Below are 19,603 nucleotides of genomic sequence, written 5' to 3'. Positions count from 1 at the left end.
CTGAGTGAGAACTTACCAGAAACTACATCAAACCTGATATGAATTACGCTGTTCATAAAACAGTTGTATTGTTTTGTCATTTATAGTGTTATAAATTATTATAACATCATTTACTACAATTTTTTTCCTAGTTTGTGTAGATTTAATAGTCTTCATGGTGTTTCACTTTAAGGTTGACTTCTTTCTGGACCTGCTCTGGTACTTTGAGTTATTGCTTTCTGCTTCATATGAATTCCGGTGCGCTTCAAAGACTTTTCCCCATTCTCTCCTAGTGGAACAGACTCTAGAGTGGGAGGATGTCTTGGATGGTTGCACCTTTGAACCTGACTGATGCTTTTGTGATTGGTCTAAAAATACAGCAGGTAGCCCAGGCTGTCAATATATCAGGGATCCGTCTCGCAGCAGAACGAGGGCAGGAAAAAAATCGTCCGTGTTTATTCTATAAAACAAAAAGCTTAGTGCAAACACGCTGACGCGCTTCTCCGCTCCCTGCTTTCCTGTGTTTGTTCTTGCCTTCATTCAAATTTCTGCTCAAATGCTTTTTGAATGATGTTACTTTTGGCAGATGGGCTTTTCAAGTGGGAATAGCAAGTGTGGATTTGTATTGTCTTGAAATATAAAAGCTGTCCCGTTTCAGCCCCGCCCCGCTTAGTTACTGTTGCTCCCTCGGACGAACAAATGGAGTTGCACACTGTCTTTCAATGTCTTACAAGCTGCAGCGTGAAAAAACCTTGTCCCACAATGTTTTTGCACAATTTTGGACACAGAAGGCCACCAAATGGGATTTAATTATTCCATGGAGGTATTTATAAAATATTTAAAGATAAATAGGGTGGGTAACTCTAAGCGAGGGTCTACAGATCACAACGCAAGCGGGTCGGTCGGTCATCTCGATCAACACTGTTGAAAATTGTAACTTAATGAGTGTATGACAACCAGAAAAAGTTTTTGTCTTCATTTGTATTGGGGTTGAATATGTAGGGACATTTTGCTGTTTTGTTTGAATTCAGGAAATGTAATAAAATGAATTATATTGCCCATCCTCTCAGGATACTTGGAATCAGTGTTACAAGTATCCCAGGCACATCGTTTTTCCATTTTTTAAGCATAAACCCCATAAAACCGATGCGAGCTTCAGATCTTCCGATGTTTCTCTATGGCGCTGAAACCTAAAGATGTCCGAGTTCCGCTCCCTGTGCAACTGATACTCTACTGCCATTGGCTGGTCTGCGTTCAAGGGGAGGGGCTTACCGATTCACGGCTTCACAATATAGCCAATGAACTTGGCACTTACAAGATGCTTCCTATGAAGTGCTGACACTCGAATGAGCAGACTTCCTGTACAGACCGAGCTGCACAGGAAGTGAACCAAAGTGCAAGTGGGTGCAAACATTTGGATAAGAAGGTTAGCAGTATCATGGCGTTTTCGTAAGAGGAGGGAACGCCGTCGACATGACTTCCCACACTGATTGAAACAATACCAAAAGAATAATAGTATCCTTGCTGAGTTTTGCCAAAATATGTCAGGAAACGCAGCAAATGCTAATGTTCACTGACCTTTTTTCTTGCAGTTTGAACAGAAATGGGCTGAAAGAAATCTTATGAGTTTAAAAGAAAGCGTATTGTATTGAGCTTGGTAATAGCTATGTTTTGGCCATTTGCACAAAGGAATTAATATCCATGTTCCTTCGCTGTCATGCATTGGATTCAGATGGTGCCAGCTGTGCTTTCCATCATTTAACTTGTCTCATTGAGTCCAGGGAAACGCACACATCCTCCTCTGATGCCGCTTCCAGAGCTCCAGAAGAAAGAATAGACTGTAGACCACACACAATCCCTTCAGCTCTGGAAAACAATAGATTATAGTGCCAGTGACTGCAAAGGGCTGCAGACAATCAGACTAATCAAATCCTTTGTGTTAATCTACCAACATTAGCTTCATCAAGCTCAATTTGTTCAAAATAATTCACTGGACACTATGAACCACAAACCGATTAAATGGATAGTCCACTCTATTTTTATATTTATATATCATATATATCTTGCAAGAGCGGCTTCCAGGTCTTCATTTCTTATCTTGCTGGATCTGCTGGATGCATTAAGAGAGAGTGAAAACCTTTTGAATTTGAAGATCAAGGTAAATTTAACTTAATTTGTTTTCTGGAAAACATGTAAGTATCTTCTGTAGCTTCTGAAGGGCAGTACTAAATGAAAAAAAATCGTATATTTAGGCAAAACAAGAAACATGTACTCATCTTCATTCGGCTCTTAATGCATGGCTTTTCCTTCTGGAGCATCAGTGAGCGTTTGAACCTTCTGTAATAGTTGCAAATGAGTCCCTCAGTTGTCCTCAGTGTGAAAAAATTAATCTCAAAATCATAAAATGTGTCAAATCACAAAAATCACAGCAAATCAGAAGAGTGTTTGGGCGGTCTTTCTGCAAGTGCACTGCACTCACAACAAACTGGAGAAGTACATAATTCAGAAATATAAAATCATTTTAACATTATTAAAAGTACATACCGAGTGACTGTTACCATCTTTGTCATGGAATACACTTGTTTGTTCACATTGAGTTTTAATGTTCATGTTTCCTTTAACTTATTTTTCACGATCCGAGGGAAATTATCCATTGTGGTTTTGAGTGTGGCTAGAAAGGTCACACAAAAGTGATATTAAAACTCGCATTAGAAACTGAATAAAGTTTGTATACTGCTGTTCCAGCTGCTTAAAAGACCTAAAAATACAAAAATATATATTTCTTTTTTGGTGGAAGTTGTTATATCCTGTGTGAGCAAAGTCAATAAATTTCAGTCCAATCTGATAACATTAACTAGCATTTTCAGGAAAAGGAAAATCCTCTGCAGGTCAAAATGACCAGAACACAACATGAAGTTTAAAACACCGTGTCTGAGCAGAAATGGCCGATTTTACATCGGCGTTGAGATGTATATGTGGATGCTAAAGGCCAGCTCTCTCCAGGTGTTATATACCTCTTTAAAAAGAACTGATGTGTTTCAGTATTTGTGAAATCACTCTCTGGAGTACTCATGGAATTGCCGTTCTGTTTCCACTTTATCCTACAATCTCTGCTAATGTCTTTATGAGCTCAGGTTTTTGTTGCTTTTTGTAATCACACATATGCTCAATGACCTTCATGGCTTAGAGCCAGATTAATAGCTCCATACGGAGTTAGTGGGACGATCCTCCCTCTTAATCACCTCTAAATTATGATTAATCATGGAAAAGAAGTCATGAGTATGCGAGATGTGCAGCTCAGGGCATTTCAAAGGTACTGTAGCTGTTTCTGTATCAGGAGAATGTGCTTCGGTCTAACTTTTAAGTCACATGAGTTTAGTTTTACTGTACCATGGTATTACCATGATTTTTTTGACATGGTACTGTGAGTTATACCATAACTCTACCAAGAATAATAGCATGATATGTTAGAAATACTATTTAAATACCATACTATATGGATGTAAAGTACTGCTAAATAAATAAATAAATACTTTAAATGTTATAAGTTAAACAATTTAAAATAATAATTAATGATACAGATGTTAATTTATTAGTAATTTATTGTGTGTGGAGTGTTTGTATTTATTTATTATTTTAAACAATTATTTCAATTATTTTTAAATAATTGGTTATTATTTATAAATAATTAACAATTATTTAAAATAATTGAAATAATTGTTTAAAAAATAATTAATACATATGGCATAATTTATTATTATTATTATTAATTTGTGTGTATATATAATTTATTAATTAAATATTTATACATTAAACTGATATCGGTCACTCAGCTGAATATTGGGAATATTCTTATGGTCTTGCGATATTGTTGTCACTATATCAGTGGACATCCTCACAAAGAGAACAACTCTGACTAAACCAACAAATCACTTCAAAAGTGGCTCCAGACAAAAGCAGGCAGTGATAACTTGATTTTCAATAATTCATGCACTTTTAAACCTCGGTGTGGGATATGAGAAAGTATTCCTGCCTGTGGTTATTGATGAAGGCATGCCAGTTAAAGGCACTGCCTGCTTTAGGTTTTATTATTGACTAAATGATTGATTTAAACCCTCATAATTAGCTGACCTAATTTAATAAAAGTGCAATTTAACGATACTGCAGCCCTACCGAAGCGTGCCGTGGCATTGATAGATATGCCTGTGCGTGTATGAAATCACAACTGACAGATGATGTATTCGGTACAGATGCATTCGGTGACTGAGCGAGAGAGCGAGAGAGAGAGAGGGACATTGACATTTTGTCCCGTGTCCCACTGCGGGTCACTCTGGCGAACTTCTGCTCTCCTTGATCTAGACAAATGTGAATTAGCTCACGTATCTGATTTAATTTACTTAATAGCATTAAGAACCTGTTTGCCTTTAATTTGCTCAAAGTACTCCTCGGCCGAGCCAAACTTTTATACACCATTAGCGGTGTCTTAAAAAACAAAGGGGAGACAGGTTTAAAGGCGCTTGTGTCTTTGTTGATTTAAGCGAGGGGAAATAAGAGCTGAAATGCAGTGGCGGAAATATAATTTTGCTCATTGGATTACAAGATGCCAGGTTTCAACTGCTGCCTGATTTGTTTATGAGCGTTCAGATATACCGGTTGCCAAGTCTGTTTTGTTTTGTTTGGCTTTGTTTTCTTTTCGTTTTTTCTTTTGTGCTTTTTTGTTTAGTTATTCTTAACACTCACAATTGAAATACTGACAATGTTAACACAGACAATGTTTATATAATGTTTATAGGTATATGGATACATGTGTATTTTTATATGAGTACAATACACACACACACGCAAACTGATATACACATCAGTTGTGTATATGTATGTGTGTGTGTGTGTGTGTGTGTGTATTACACTCAAACATACTGTGGAGATTTATATACTAAAACCCATCAATGCATGTTGATATAAAAAGTAAAAAGAGGTAAATATAAAAGAGAGACATTAAGAAATTACAAAAAAGCATATAAATATACAGATTTTATTTGTAAGGTTTTTTTAATAACATAAAAATGTCAAAAGCACATATAAATAAAGTATATATTATTGACATATGGCTGGTGTGTGTGTGTGTGTGTGTGTGTTATGAACTTAATTTACCCAGGAAATTTACGTATGTGAAAATTATAGATTGCCTTATATAGGTAACATATATAGCAAAATCACTCTTGATATAGAACAACATATTTCATATATTATATTTCCATATGGGTATGCTAGTTCTATGCAATGCTAGCTCTTTATGAGCCTTTCAGCACTGCAAAAGCTGCTGAAAACAGAAAAATCAATGAATAATAAAAGAGGGAATACATCTTTTTTTCAAGTGCCGAGCTTGTTTTGTCTGAAATAAAAGCGTTAGATAAGCTGACTCACTCCTTACTGCCCCAGAACGAGTACGGCTCTCTTTGAAGTCTCATTCTTGACCCACAGGTGCCTTTACAGGGGAATATGAAAGTGTCTGAACATGAGCTCAAAACTTAGAAATATTACCGCCTCGCTCAGCAGAGGTGCACCCGAGAGTCTGACACACAAACTGACACTGCTCTCATCTCTCGCCAAACAGCTGAGCCGATTTCCACAGGAGACAAATAATAATTGCTGGAGAGATGCTGCAGCTGATATATATGTCATATTACAGAGGCTGAGGCTGTTGAGAAGAATCACTCTGCTGTCACAAAAACAAACAAACCCCGGTATATAGTTATTCGCCCGTTATGTTTTGGAATGCGAGTTATGTAATCAGATTACTTTTGTCAAGTAACTAGTAAAGTTATGCAAACAAATGCTTTACTTTTTAATTTGCAAGGAAATATCTGAGTTACTTTTTCAAATAAGTAATGCCGGTTACTTAGTTTTTTTCACGTATTGACTGACAGCTCTCCGGTTGCCATGTTGAGAGAAATCGGGAGTAAGTGCAGATGTGTTGTGTGAACATGTTGCTAGTTCTAAACTAAATGCATTTACTCATCTCACTCGCACAAAAACAGATTCAGTATTGCAGCAAACCTGCAATAATTAAATGTTAAATAATACAAATATACTGTATGTGTTTGATCCCATTTTATTAACCATTATCTTTGCTGCTGACCTTCAATTATCCAATTCAATGAATCATCCTAAGCTGAAGAGTGCTGAAAAACTGCTGAAAAGTGTCCAATTACTTTCATCATTTTCACCAGAATTTCACTTTTGGTGTAAAATGGCTTTTACATTTCCCAAAAAATATAATTTTTAAATATAAAAAAGTAGCCCAGGTGAAAAAAACGTAATACGTAATACATTACTTTCCACTAAAAAAAAATAACGCAATTAGTTACTTTTTATAGAGTAATACAATATTGTAATGCTTTACTTTTAAAAGTAACTTTCCCAAAATTATAACTTTCTATTTTAAAAACAAACAAGCAAGCCCAGCATAAATGAGGAAAAAGCAACATAAAAGTAACGTAATGAATCACTTTCTATTAAAAGTAACTAAGTAATGCTATTAGTTACTTTTTTAGGGAGTAACACAATATTTTAATGTTTTACTTTTAAAAGTAAGTTTCCCCAACGCTGGTCACAGTGCTTTGTAGTAAAAAATCGATTAAATTTGATTTACTTCCAGTCAACAAGTCTTTCTTTTAAACAATGAGAAATAAAGATTAATTTTTGCAATTATTGCTTCTCTTTGTTGCTTTGTTGATGTTTGTTTGTATTGATGGGTAGATTCTTTTATCCGTATTGAGGACATGAAAAATACTCGGATGAAAAACAAGTTAATCTAAGATTTAATCAATGCGCAAGATGACAGATGTATTACGAGGCCTGATTACAGGCGTGCATTAATGGATTTCACAGTCGCCTGTTAATATCCCCTGTGACATGATAAGTGTATGAAATGTCTATACCAAATGGGCTATATTTTTTCATTTGACACTCCAAATAAACAGTAGCACAAACCAAGCGCAGTGGGGTAGTGTTTGTATAAGTAGATTACAGTAGTGGGTCAGCTTTATGTCCGGTAATGACTTTAGTCATCATTTAGGTCCTTTTAGCGTTTGTTTCCCCAACACAAATACAAATAAGCGTCTCGAAAATGATGAGTAGTGTGATCCATTGACTGTTGTAATGGAGATTTTCTTTAACGGTGGGATGAAATGACCCTGTGTTTGAGAGAAAGATGTGAAAAACCCAAGTCACGTTCAATTAAATCAGTCTAATTCTTTTAAATGTCTAATTGAGGTAATAAGAGATGCCTCTGAGGGACAGACGTACTATAATGGTGCATTGTGGCGCCCGCAGTAGGGCCTTTCATCTAAGGATAAGGATACTTTTTGAGTACGCTTTGACTCTTGAACCTTGATTTTTCCATTTCTTTATTGACTCGAATGCTCCACATCAAACAAACTCATTGGGTTTCAGTTATGTATCACCTTCTGACCACAACGGCTCCTCGTAAGGGTCACTAGTTTCTCCAACCAGACGTGAGAAGTTTTGAACAGCCGCAGTATTTCTCACGCCGGTCTAATTTGTTATGATTGGCTTTTTCCGTGTTGTTTTTTGGGCGTGTTTCGCTTGAGCTAATTACCAACTTTTGTACATAGTCAGGAACTTGAGTGAGGTCACTATTAATGGACATTGTAAATATTTAGATAGTCATTGTTTGAGAGCCATTGTACAAATTGCCCGCTTCCTTATATTTTCTTTACGGCACATTTCCAGCACTTTACGCTGGACAAGAAAATAGTCCTTCAGTCAGTTCTGGGTTAAAAACACAAAGCTGTATGTTTGCGTATATATTTTAAGATATTCTCACTCCAAATTCCATCTATTCCTGAGAACATTGGTGAGGATAATGGAAAATAATTGTGTTTGCTTTTGTAGCAGTCTCACATAAAGCTCCACTTTGCAGCTTATTATTAGCCTACTGGTTATTTAACAAACAGAACACAACAAACTAAATGAAATATGCAGTTTTGCACTTGAATAAGTGCAAATAAAAGTGCCATAAAAAAAACTTTAATGGTTGCCAAATGTTGCCAAATCCAAATCAAGCTCATCAAAGTTTTGGATACTTTAAATGTTCTTTTCTTCCAGTATAGGGTGCATATTATGTTACACTTATATGGGAAACTGGAACTGCTGTTTTTCTGTTCAGTGTATATTAGTGGTGTAACGGTACATGTATTTGTACCCAAACGTTTTGGTACGCTCTTTCGATTCGGTATGCAGGTGTACTGAACAAGTACAGCGTTGTTTTACTCATTGCTTGTGCGGAACCTAATTTGAAACTCAAAGATTTGTGTATCTTTATTTTAATGAATCAATATCGATTTTTAAATCCCAAGATTGATCATTTAATCTATGCTGTTTCAGTTGATGCATGAATAAAACTTTGCGTGAATGCATGAATAAAAGCTTTGTGTTTTTGTTCATTTTATTAGAAAATTCTCGAAAACAAGTTATGCCATCCACCGTGTCAGTGATTATATTTCAAGAAAAAATGGAGTAGAAACTTAATTTTACAATTTAGAAGTTGCATTTTTTTTATTATTGTATTTAAATATAAATAGCAATTGAATTTAATTATTTGGACTCTGTTGTTAATTGCAACCTTTAATAGTATAGTGATGTGCAAGTAATAATGCTCCCTATATATATCTTACAACATTGGCTGAGATAATGTAATCATAATGTAATTGAGATTGAGAATTTATGAAAAATTTAAAGTTTTTTTCAAGACAGATCCACAATTTGTTCAGTAAACCACTGTTTAATTAAAAAATTTAATAAATAAATCCATGTATCAAAATGTACCAAACCATGATTTCAAAACTGAGGTACATACCGAAACATCTTTTGTGGACGGTTACACCCCTAGTATGCATCAGACGAACTGAGGCTGTGACTGAGGTAGCAATATACAAACTCTTGCACTCTCTGTGTGTAAATTCGACCTTAGATCCAGTGCTAGAGGCCAAACCTCTACTCCTGTCACTAACTGTTATGTCACACCACCATCACCTTCCTGATTTCATCTGGTTAATCTGGAGGTCAGACGCTGGTTGTCTCCACAGACGTGACCTTCAAGCCCTCCAGCGAGGCATCGGTAGGCCTCTGTTTGGATTTCATCCAGCATTCTGGATATATCACCCGTTTCCTCCTATAATCCGAGTTCCCTGTGGAAAACTTTCTCCCTCCAGCTCCTCACAAGCCAGCAGTCTCTCAATGTGACCGACCTCCTGCATCTGCCAGGAACAATAATCTAATGCACTGTCTGTCTAATCGCCAGCTTTGTAACCTCTGGCTTCCTGTAACTGCTGCACTGAGTGGCTTCTGGCCTTCACCCAACTCACAAACGCACACAAACACTCACATATCAGCAGAGCCCTAAAGCACCCGAATGAAGCGGTGGATTCATCCCTTACGGCTGATGGCCATCTTCTCCTCTGGGATGCCCAGTAAATGACCTTTTCCCCATGTGCTGGGCTGATGCAGGAGTTTTCATTGGAGCTAGTGTCCAGCAGGTGTTCAGAACCGGACAATGGAGCGTCTGGCATCCAGCCTCGTTTTCTGTGTCCGTCATTACCGCCGCCTCCACAGGCAAAGTGACACTTTGTGTTGTGTGCGAGTAACTTTGTGGCAGGGGCCGTTCTCTGCTCTCCTCACCCGTCTGCACCGGCTCTCAGGGTCCGATGTGATGGCCTTGCCGCTCCAGTTTATCTCTCATTGCTAATAAGCTCATTCTCTGGCTGCAGACAGCAGAATTCACAGCTGAATGGAGACACTCCAGCACAGCTGCATGTTTCATGAAACTTTCACTTCACCAATACTCAATATATTTATTTATTTTTCATGTTTTTGTGATAATAGTCAGTGACAAAGATGTCATGTTTCTTTTTTTTTTGTTAGGGGACATCAGTAGAAGTCCTGGATCATTTTTTAGTTTAAACATGACAAGACAGGACCAAAGGGGGAAAAAATAAGGAATAAGGACAAAACATTTAAGTTGAAATGTCCGGATCAATTAAATAACCTGAAATTATATGTAATTATATTTTTCTTTCTTTTTTTCCCTACAATGAAATTGGATAGTAATGTCACAATGGAAAATAATAATAATAATAAATTAATACATTTAACTAACAAATAGAGCAATTTTACATGCAACTTTTCTTTTTATTTCAGAGTTAAATATTACTTTTTTTAATATGACTTTTTCTTTCTCCTGCTTTCCTGATCTTTTAAATATTCTAAATATTGTCAATATGTCAATCCTTTTTTTTTATTATTATATATATTTTTTTTAATGGCAATGAATATACAGTGAAATTGGGGGTAAACAATGCAATGCAATGCAAAAACAACAAAAAAAACTATATATATATATATATATATATATATATATATATATATATATATATATACTTTTTTTCGTTCTCCTGCTTTTCTGATCTTATAAATATTATAAATATTGACAACACAATACATTTTTTTAATTAATTTTATTTTCAATGACAATGAGTAAATAATGCAATGCAATGCAAAATTGTAATATTTAAAATGTTATATTTAAAGATACTTTTAAACCCAAGTTGAATTCAGAATCCACATGGTTAAAAAATGCATGAAATATTTGGTTTATTTGACCTTTTATTTTTTACCTTTTTAATGACTAATGTTTTTTTTTTTTTTATAGTAAATAATGCAATAAAAATGCCGGAAAAAAAGATTTTTCCTGCTTTTCTAAGCTTACTGTGTATATGTATAATTTTTGGGAAATGTTTACATATTATGCTGTTATATTATAATATATTGTCACATATTGGCATGTAAATATAGTCCTGTTAATTTTTTGCATTTCAGTACAGACTATTCTACCGTCATGATAATATATGTCAAATTTCAGATACAGACTGAAAATCAGTGAGACGTATACACCTGTAAATGAGGAAATCTGACTCAAATTGATGCAATAATTCTTAATTCAGTGCTGTGGGTGACAAGGTTTGATTGAATATTCTGGATCAAATATAATTAAGAGCTCTTCTACACCAACACTGTGATATAAAGGCAAAAATCCAGCCATTTCTGCAGAAAAGTCGTTGTATTGGGTGGCGAGTAGCGAAACCATTGACTGTGTTTGGAGAGGCAATTGACTCATTTTCACCAGAATAAGGTAACAGACCTGCTGCCGCTTTTTCCGAAGTTTGCTAATAAAATTTTCATGACCTCCACTCATTCTTTAACCTCTACAACAATAAAAAAATACAGACAGATGAAAATAGGACTCCAGTCATCCTCTTCAGACTGGCGGATGCGTGTGGTGGAGGGTGACTGTCTGAAAAGACTGAATGCATTTCCATATAAAGACGGAGAAGCGCTTATTTAGATGTGCTTGACATTTTGGTGAGTGGGGAAGGTTAAAGGTGAGACCGCTGGAATATTAATATCCGTGGCTAACAAACCATTGCAGAATCTCGCCCGTGTCTAGACACTCACTTGGCTTTGGAAATGATCCACAGCCAAAGGTTCGAGTGGAATTAATGTGTGGAATAGATTCAGTGTCATTGGATAAACTCGATTAAGGGGCTTTTGTTAATCTTTGGACCCGTTTACATATGCATTAATGTTTGTTTGTTTATGTGTTTGTTTGCTTTATTGAATATACAGTTTGATAATATAGGTATATAAATATGAATAGTGGTGTGTGGTGTGGTGCATGGGAATATTTTCATAAATGTCAGTCTTATTCTCATGCTATACAGCAGCCTGGCCATTTTGATATATATTTGCAGTGTTATTGTATTATTATTATTATTGAGATAGTGTTCTATTTTTGATTAATATTTAGATTTTGTTTTCATTTACTTAAAGTTGTAGTAACAATGTATTTTTTTAGTAGCAGTATTTTTTTTTTTTTTTTTAGTACATCAAGGTGAACTAAATGAAAATGAGAAATGTTGACTAGGTGAAATGAAATCTAGATGACATACATTATTTTGTTTTATTTTTAATAGTACAATTTTATAAATTTTAATAAAAAATTAGAAAAATGTAATAATTTAGTAATTTAGTTTTGTTTCTAAAATAGACCTATATTTATTTATTTTATTTTTTTCATTTTTATATTTCATAAATATAATTTTGAAAAAAAACTGAAGAGGGGTTTTGTTTCCTATTCGGCATGACTAAGCATTTCAAAGATGTTAGCTGACATGCTTTTTGTGGTCAGTCTGTCAATATGTTTGATGAGAGTCCTGCCTTCAATCCAGCCTCCATTATTTGACTGGACCTTATTGTTCTACATTTTTCCAAGAATTGTAAATGACATCTGCACATATCGGACGTGTCAAGAGGTTGAGAAATAGAAAGACAGAGAGATGGAAATTAGATAAGGATAGCGAAAGAAACAAATGCACATCCACTCAACTCTTCCCTTATCCGATTAGCAGCAGACCTGAGCGCGGCCCGAGCCCAGACTGATTGATTGAATATGAATAATCGATTACAGCCATCGCTCTGATGTCACGGCCGTTCTCTCACAGTCACCCTGATTTAAAGCAGCAGCCATTACGCTCATCTGTCGCTCAATTCGATTAGAGCGAGCCAGAGATCGGCTGAGGTAGACCCGTTGACTCACAGCGTTTTTCTTTGGTGCTCCACAGGAAGAAGAAGAAGACGAGGAGAGAGCAGGCAACGGGAAGAACGGCAGGATAGAGCCGGTGGGAAGAGCAGATTCCTGTGTGGAATCAGCTTCACTCGAGTGAGTCCTCACAGAAATACCACAAATGATTCGGGATCCGCTTTCTGTCTTTCTCACAACCAACTAAAGCTAACAAATCATCTCAGGGAGTTCACTCGGAAAAAATAAAAAGCTAACACAAAATGAGATATTTAGGAAAATAAATACAAGTATTTTAAAAGTAGTCCACACAACTAACAATATGATATATTTTAAGTAATCAGAAATGTATTGTTAAGGAACAGATTGAAGTCTAACAAGTGTACTTCTATATTTTTCATATAATTTTTTTGATATTTTTTTTTCATTTTATAACAGGAACATTTATAGGTTAATTAAAAAGTTGATATTTTCAAAACACAGCTGTTTGTTTGAGAATTCGACCATAGCAACAGTTCAACCAATGGCAAGAGTTTGGGGCGGAGTTATAATTTTTTGCTGACCAATGGCAGATGAGCTGGTTTTTAAAAAATATAATTGTGATATTATTACTATCTACTAAGAATATTCTACTGTTTTTATTTTTATTTTTCCATTTTCATTTTCATTTCAGTTACCATTTTAATAATATTGTTTTGTTTTCAGTTTAATTTATTATTGTACAAATAAATATTTGGGTGATCTAGCCTTCAACTGTCTGGAAAAGATGGCAATTTAACAGACCACAGCACCTCATCACGTCATGTGCTCATCTTTTTTCCTGATGTTTGTTGTCCTCTCTGTATCCCATGTGTTCTTGCCACATGTTTCTCTCTCACAGGTGTAGTGTGCACTCCCTGACTGTTAAAAACCCAGCACCGGCCCACTGCAGGCCTCAATCTGATCCTAATCACTTAATTGAAGTGTCTGTTTGAGTCCTCCATCGACCCGTGTGTCTTAATGGCCCCTGGGGTTATAGATGGACTCATGCTGGGCTGGATCTAAACTAGCCTTAGCTTCCAGCTCATAGCTGCTCATAGCTGCTCTGTCATGCTCGAAACTTTTTATGCATTGCCTTTTCTTTGTTTACTTGGTTCTTCTGTTTTGTTTCTCCTCTCATTGCCCTCATTTGTCAATGTCCCTAGTGAAATGTTGAAGCTGGTTGAGGTGTCCAATGTCGGTGGGCCGCTAGGAATCCACGTAGTGCCTTTCAGTGCCAGAGACAGAAGGTAAAGCTCTGCAAAGCCACATTGTCTTCACTGAATTCATTTTGTTCTTGTCAGCTCATTCCATAGACTGTGTTTTTTAATCTTTTCTTCCCTTGCAGTGTTGTTAAAGGGATCTTAAAGGGATAGTTTACCCAAAAACGAAAATTTGCTGTTAATTTATTCTCCGATAGGCAATCCAAGATGACCATAGGTGACTTTTTCTTCAGTAGAAAAGTTCAGAATATGCTCATTGGTGATTCGTAAAATGCAAGTCAATGGCTACCGGCACTTTTAGAGTCAAAAAAGCATATACAGGCAACACAAAATTAATCCCCGTCGCTCCTGACGATATATTGAGGTTTTATGAAGTGAAACGATTGGTCTGTGAAAGAAACTGAACATTATTTACAACATTATTACCTGTAATTCGTTGACTTGCATTTTATGAATCACCAAGGACCAAGGTTTCTGCTAAAAATCTTCTATTGAAGAAAAAAGTCATCTACATCTCAGATGACCTGAGAGGGAGTAAATTAATAGCAAATTTTCATTTTTGGATGAACTGCTCCTTTAAGACGTATTTTCAAGTAGCTCTTGCCTGTAATCCTCAGTTGTGTCCTCTGCATCCTTCAGATTTCTCTCATATCTTGAGAAGTTTCCCTCAAGGTGTCTAGGCAGAAGTTGACTTCTATTCTCCAGCATGTACCATTCATTTAAACTGGTTTTCCATCATTCCTCAAGGACTTATTATCAGTATGGCTCTCTCTTGAGTGGGTTCTTCTTGAACACATGTGGGACTTCTATGGGACTTCTCCTGAATGGGACTTCTCCTGAATAATGACAGAAAAGCTACAGAAGCTCAGATTCTGTATAAGGCCACAGAAAGAACAGAATGGGACACCGCTAAACACTCTGCTCCCCTCCAGAAGGACAAAGGGGACGCGGTGCATGGTGGCGAATAAATTAGGTAGCTTTATTGCAATAGGAAAAGCCTCAATCCGTCCAAGTCAATTCGTCTGAACTGCTTCACCCAATCTGACTAAAAGCTCATCCATATTATTGGTCATTCACAACATCCAAGGTCAGCTGTGGTAAGAAATGCAAACTGATAAAAGGAAGGTGCAAATGAATGAAAAAGTGTTCTAATCAAGTCAGTGACGACTATAAAGGGATTTGCAGAGAGCTGTTTATAAGCAGTAAAAAAGCACCATTTTCTGACCTAAAAAAAAAAGAGGTCATACTATGGTTGATTCTTTGACTAAGTTTCAGTGTATAAAAGGGTAGACACACTAAATTTAACAATAATAATAATAATAATAATAATAACAATGTTCTGTTGTTGTAGCTGTTATTGTGTCAGTGTTGACAATATTATTTTTTTTTAAACATTAGTTGTTGGGAAAAGTCAAGTTTATTATGATTAATAATAATAATAAAACTGGGTAATTGTAAATATTATTGTGTCAGTATGTCAGATTCTAAATATAAGTTATTGGACATTTAGAAATAAATAATTTATTTTTTAATGAATTATTATTATTATACATTCTATAACATTTATTGCACAGCCTGCTATAAATATAATGAAAGTATGAGTGTATGCATATTTTCAGAAATTGCCACATTTTATTTTCTGCTCACATTCTGCAGAAATGTGTCCTTGTCGTCTTGTCCTTGAATGAATCTCAGGCTTGTAAATTGTCACACACCTGATACTTTAGTTAATAACTAATCAGAACTGTCAGTTATACTCACCCAAACACAATGGCTCACTTCCACAGCAACACGTCTGTAACGACTTCATCAGCTCGTCTCGTGTGATTGGTGGGAGGTGTTGAATGTTAACTCATTAGCATCTTGATAGAGGGCACGGAGGTGACGGCAAGGGCTCCGAGTGTCAGCTTCTAAAATGACCAGCGTCTTCTCTCTGCCAACAGCGTGAGGCGCGTGACATCTCAGAAAATTACTTAGACGTGGAGTCCTGTGGAAACACGACTCCAGTAACGAGATCGCATCACATGACCAGCGTTCACTTCAAACAAGGCAGGGTCTAATTGCTCGGTGTAAATGGATCCTGATTGCGCTGTTATTCAATTAAAGACAGTGGATAAGAACAGGTGGTGTCCTTCTCGCTGAGTCTTCTGGGCCATCGCTCAAGAGACGGCCACTCTGCTTATGCTAAAACCATTCAGAAAGAGCCAGATGACTGTACAAGTCTGGTTTCACTCAATAGAACTATAGAACTGCCATATAATAGAACTGATATTACAGCCAAAAGGTCCTTATTTTGATGGGAAAACTCATACTTTTGAATAAATACTTTGCCAGTACTGAGATATAATAATCTAGCAAATTATTTAGGGCAGGTAGTATGCAAATTAGGAAACAGCCTTAAAGGTACGACCACACCAGACACATTTAAAAGTATGCAAGTGCTGGCAGAAGTGCAAAAAGTTCACATTTTGTGTATTCTGACATGCAAAAACGCACACACACACACATACACACACACACACACACACACACACACACACACACACACACACACACACACACACACAAGAAAGATATATATATATCATCCTTAATGAAAAATAAAACACTAAAAACTAAAATTATTATTTTTTAAAATACTGAAAATCAATTTAAACATCGCTACATTGTATTGTACAACTTGAAAAATTAGTATTCATTCAAAGATTTATGATTGTTTACTGATAAATGGACCAAATTAAAGTGCCCCTATTATTGGTAATGAAAGGCTGATATTTTGGTTTTGGGAGTCTCCAACAGGTTTACATGCATGCAAGGTCGAAAAACACTTTCATTGTCTTATAATATGCATTTATTTTTTACCTTATTTGCTCAACGACTCCCAAACAATTATTTTTTCCAAACCCCTCCTCTGCGTGGTGCTAATCTGCTGTGATTGGTCTGATTGGTCTCATTTCTTCTCGCCTGTAACGCCTGATAAAGCAGTGTTTGTGAGGCAGTGCTGCTTTGTGTACAGAGTTATCGGGGAAACAGCTATTTTTACCGCTCTAAAAGCAGCACCTAGTTGCAAAAAATGAATTTGCAGTTTCATTCAGACTGAGCAACAAGACCAACAAGTGGGCGGCAATATGCTAATGTATGATGTTAACGTCAACATGAGACGGCTTGGGATTTTAAACGACTCTTTTCAATGATTCAGAATCGACTCTTTCTTTTGAGAGACAATAACTTTATACACGGTGCACTTTCAGATTTACAGGATGCAGGATGTTTTCATTCACTTAGAGCTGTGTTACACACTGCATGAGAGATCATTTTCACAAATACATAATAGAGACACTTTAAGCTTGTCACAGATAACATAATAGGTAATGTTTTAATTAGGAATGTGTTGATTTTAAATTTAATCAAAAAACTAATGTTAAATTGACCATTTCGTCTAGATAAATGAAGAATAACACAGTAAAAAACTAAAATTATATCTTAAAGCCCATAACATGCTTTAAGTGAATTTAAGCTTTACAAAATTGTATGGCACAATATGAAGAATTGAAATTCGTTTGGAGATTCGATTTCACATTGTGACTGAGAACCAAAATTAAATTAAATGACCAAAATTAAATCAAAATAAATTGTTGTCTAAGTAAACAAAACTATAAAATAAAAAATGCAACACTAAAACCCAACACTAAAAAAAGAAAAGAAATTAAAATGCTAAAGTAAATGACATCACTGCAGTATAGTGCACAGTACAAAAAGCATTATTATGTCAAGATCATTTAACAGCATTATTACATTTCTAGCATTTTAAAAGATGAACCTTTAAGTGAAAATATAAATGATAAAATTGTAGATTAATGATATGTCTTGCATCCTCATTTTTTGGTATTAATGTTTATCATTTATAGTTGATTTTAATTCACAACAGAAACTAAAGAGCACATCCTGTCGGCCATATTTGTTGCGTGTTTTGAACTCGTTTTGCACACATTAAGTTTAGTGTGACCGCACCTAGAGTTTCTGGTTTAAACTAATGACTAATGAGCGTCTACAGATTGTCCATCAGTCCGGTGGGAGCTGAACTAATCCTCGCTCTTCCCCACAGCTGCTTTACATCAAGATCATGAAGACAAAGTGCAAGCTGTGTAATTACTTCACAAGACCACACCATACACTCCCCACAGCTAAACCAATCACAGCTGTCCACTACACCGTAAAGCAGAGTTTGATCTACACATTCGTTCATCGGTCTGTTTCTCAACAGATTCAAATATACCTTATTTGTTATCTCCCTCACATCACCTGTTCAAGTCAGGTTCTGCTGTGTGTGGATCTAAGGATCTGGTTCCTGCCTGCTGCCATCAGCACACACACACACATTTATGCTCCGAAACTCTGTTATTATTAACGTATTCTTTAAGTGAAAGTTTGCAGTTGAAGATTGCTGATGTAACAGACTCAGGCCTCAGGGAGTGGTAAGAGTTCGTAAGCTCTATTTATATCAGAATCTCCTCTGCTCTTTTTAAACCCATCAAATGCGACGCTGTATTTCACATGATTGCATCTCAGGGTTTGTAGATTAGGGGCCGCAGCGCTCTGAATCTGAAACCACCGCAGGTCTGAGAACGGTGCCAAAAAATCCATATGGCCAAAGTCAGCTTATGTTCAGAAAGTCCTTTTTGATGTATTGAGTTGAAAGAAAGCTGCTAGGAACAGTAAACTTTTCAAAAGTTCAAGATCAACGGGATGTGTTTTCTTTTTTGATAAAGGTGACACGGTGCCGTCTATCACTAACTCTTATCCTTTCTTTAATCCTTTTTGAATATGAAATATATACAATGTTCTTGACTGTCTAATCTTTTCATAAAATGATGCAGAGGACACACAGGTTTGCTTTCTTGTATGTGATTGTAAATATAGGGTTTTAAGTTTTGTGTCTTACAAATTTTTACCATGATCACCATAGTTTCCACCAAACTAATGCTACAATTTTTTTTTCTTAATACAAAAAACACTGGGAACTATTATTATTATTATTGTTGTTGTTGTTGATGATGAACAAATTATAGAAATTACAAAAACTTCTTGAAGGAGAAGCTTTATAAAAAGATACCGTATTTTCTGCAAGTGTAGTAACTACTAGTGTGCATAATAATAATAATAATAATAATAATAATAATAATAATAAATGGTAATTTAGTCATTTGAATTTACAGTCATGGCCAAAAATATCAGCACCCTTGGTAAATATGATCCGAGGCGGCTGTGAAAATGAATCTGCATTGTTAATCCTTTATTTAAAAAAGTTTTTATTTAAAAAATAGTTGAGTCTCGGGGTCAGAAAACCTTAAAAAAAAAAAAATCAAACAGCACTTACATCACGTGGTTTGGGAGGGTTTCACGAAAAATTCTCCTAGCTCATCCAAAAACAATCTCCAGCATATTCAGTTATCAGACATGACAGGAACTTCAAATGGGACTAGCTTCTATGATCAAACTAAAAATTAGCTTTTTAGCAGCAAACACTCAAGATGGGTTTGGTGAACACAGGGATAAAAAGTACCCCATGTGTACAATGAAATATACTGCTGTATTTGTGATGTTGTGGGCCTATATTTCTGCTGGAGGTCCTGGACATCTTGTTTAGACACATGGCATCATGGATTCTATCAAATACCAACAGATAAAAAATCAATAAGTGACTGATTCTGTTAGAAATCTTATA

At 35.8% G+C, this 19,603-nt stretch overlaps 1 protein-coding gene across 3 annotated transcripts in view; it reads left to right on the top strand.

Moving 5' to 3' along the window:
* Nucleotides 1–19,603, top strand: part of LOC306863618 (partitioning defective 3 homolog) — a 463,239-nt gene that overhangs the window by 196,865 nt on the left and 246,771 nt on the right. For all 3 annotated transcript variants that reach the window (XM_079407066.1, XM_079407065.1, XM_079407067.1), the window contains exons 6-7: nucleotides 12,681–12,778; nucleotides 13,822–13,905. In XM_079407066.1, the coding sequence (XP_079263192.1) occupies nucleotides 12,681–12,778; nucleotides 13,822–13,905 (182 nt within the window). The remainder of the gene's footprint in view (nucleotides 1–12,680; nucleotides 12,779–13,821; nucleotides 13,906–19,603) is intronic.

This window comes from Barbus barbus (assembly GCF_936440315.1).
Source record: "Barbus barbus genome assembly, chromosome: 44".
NCBI lineage: Eukaryota > Metazoa > Chordata > Actinopteri > Cypriniformes > Cyprinidae > Barbus > Barbus barbus.
The sequence above is the reverse complement of the archived record's forward strand: the minus strand, read 5'-3'. Positions and strand labels throughout refer to the sequence as shown.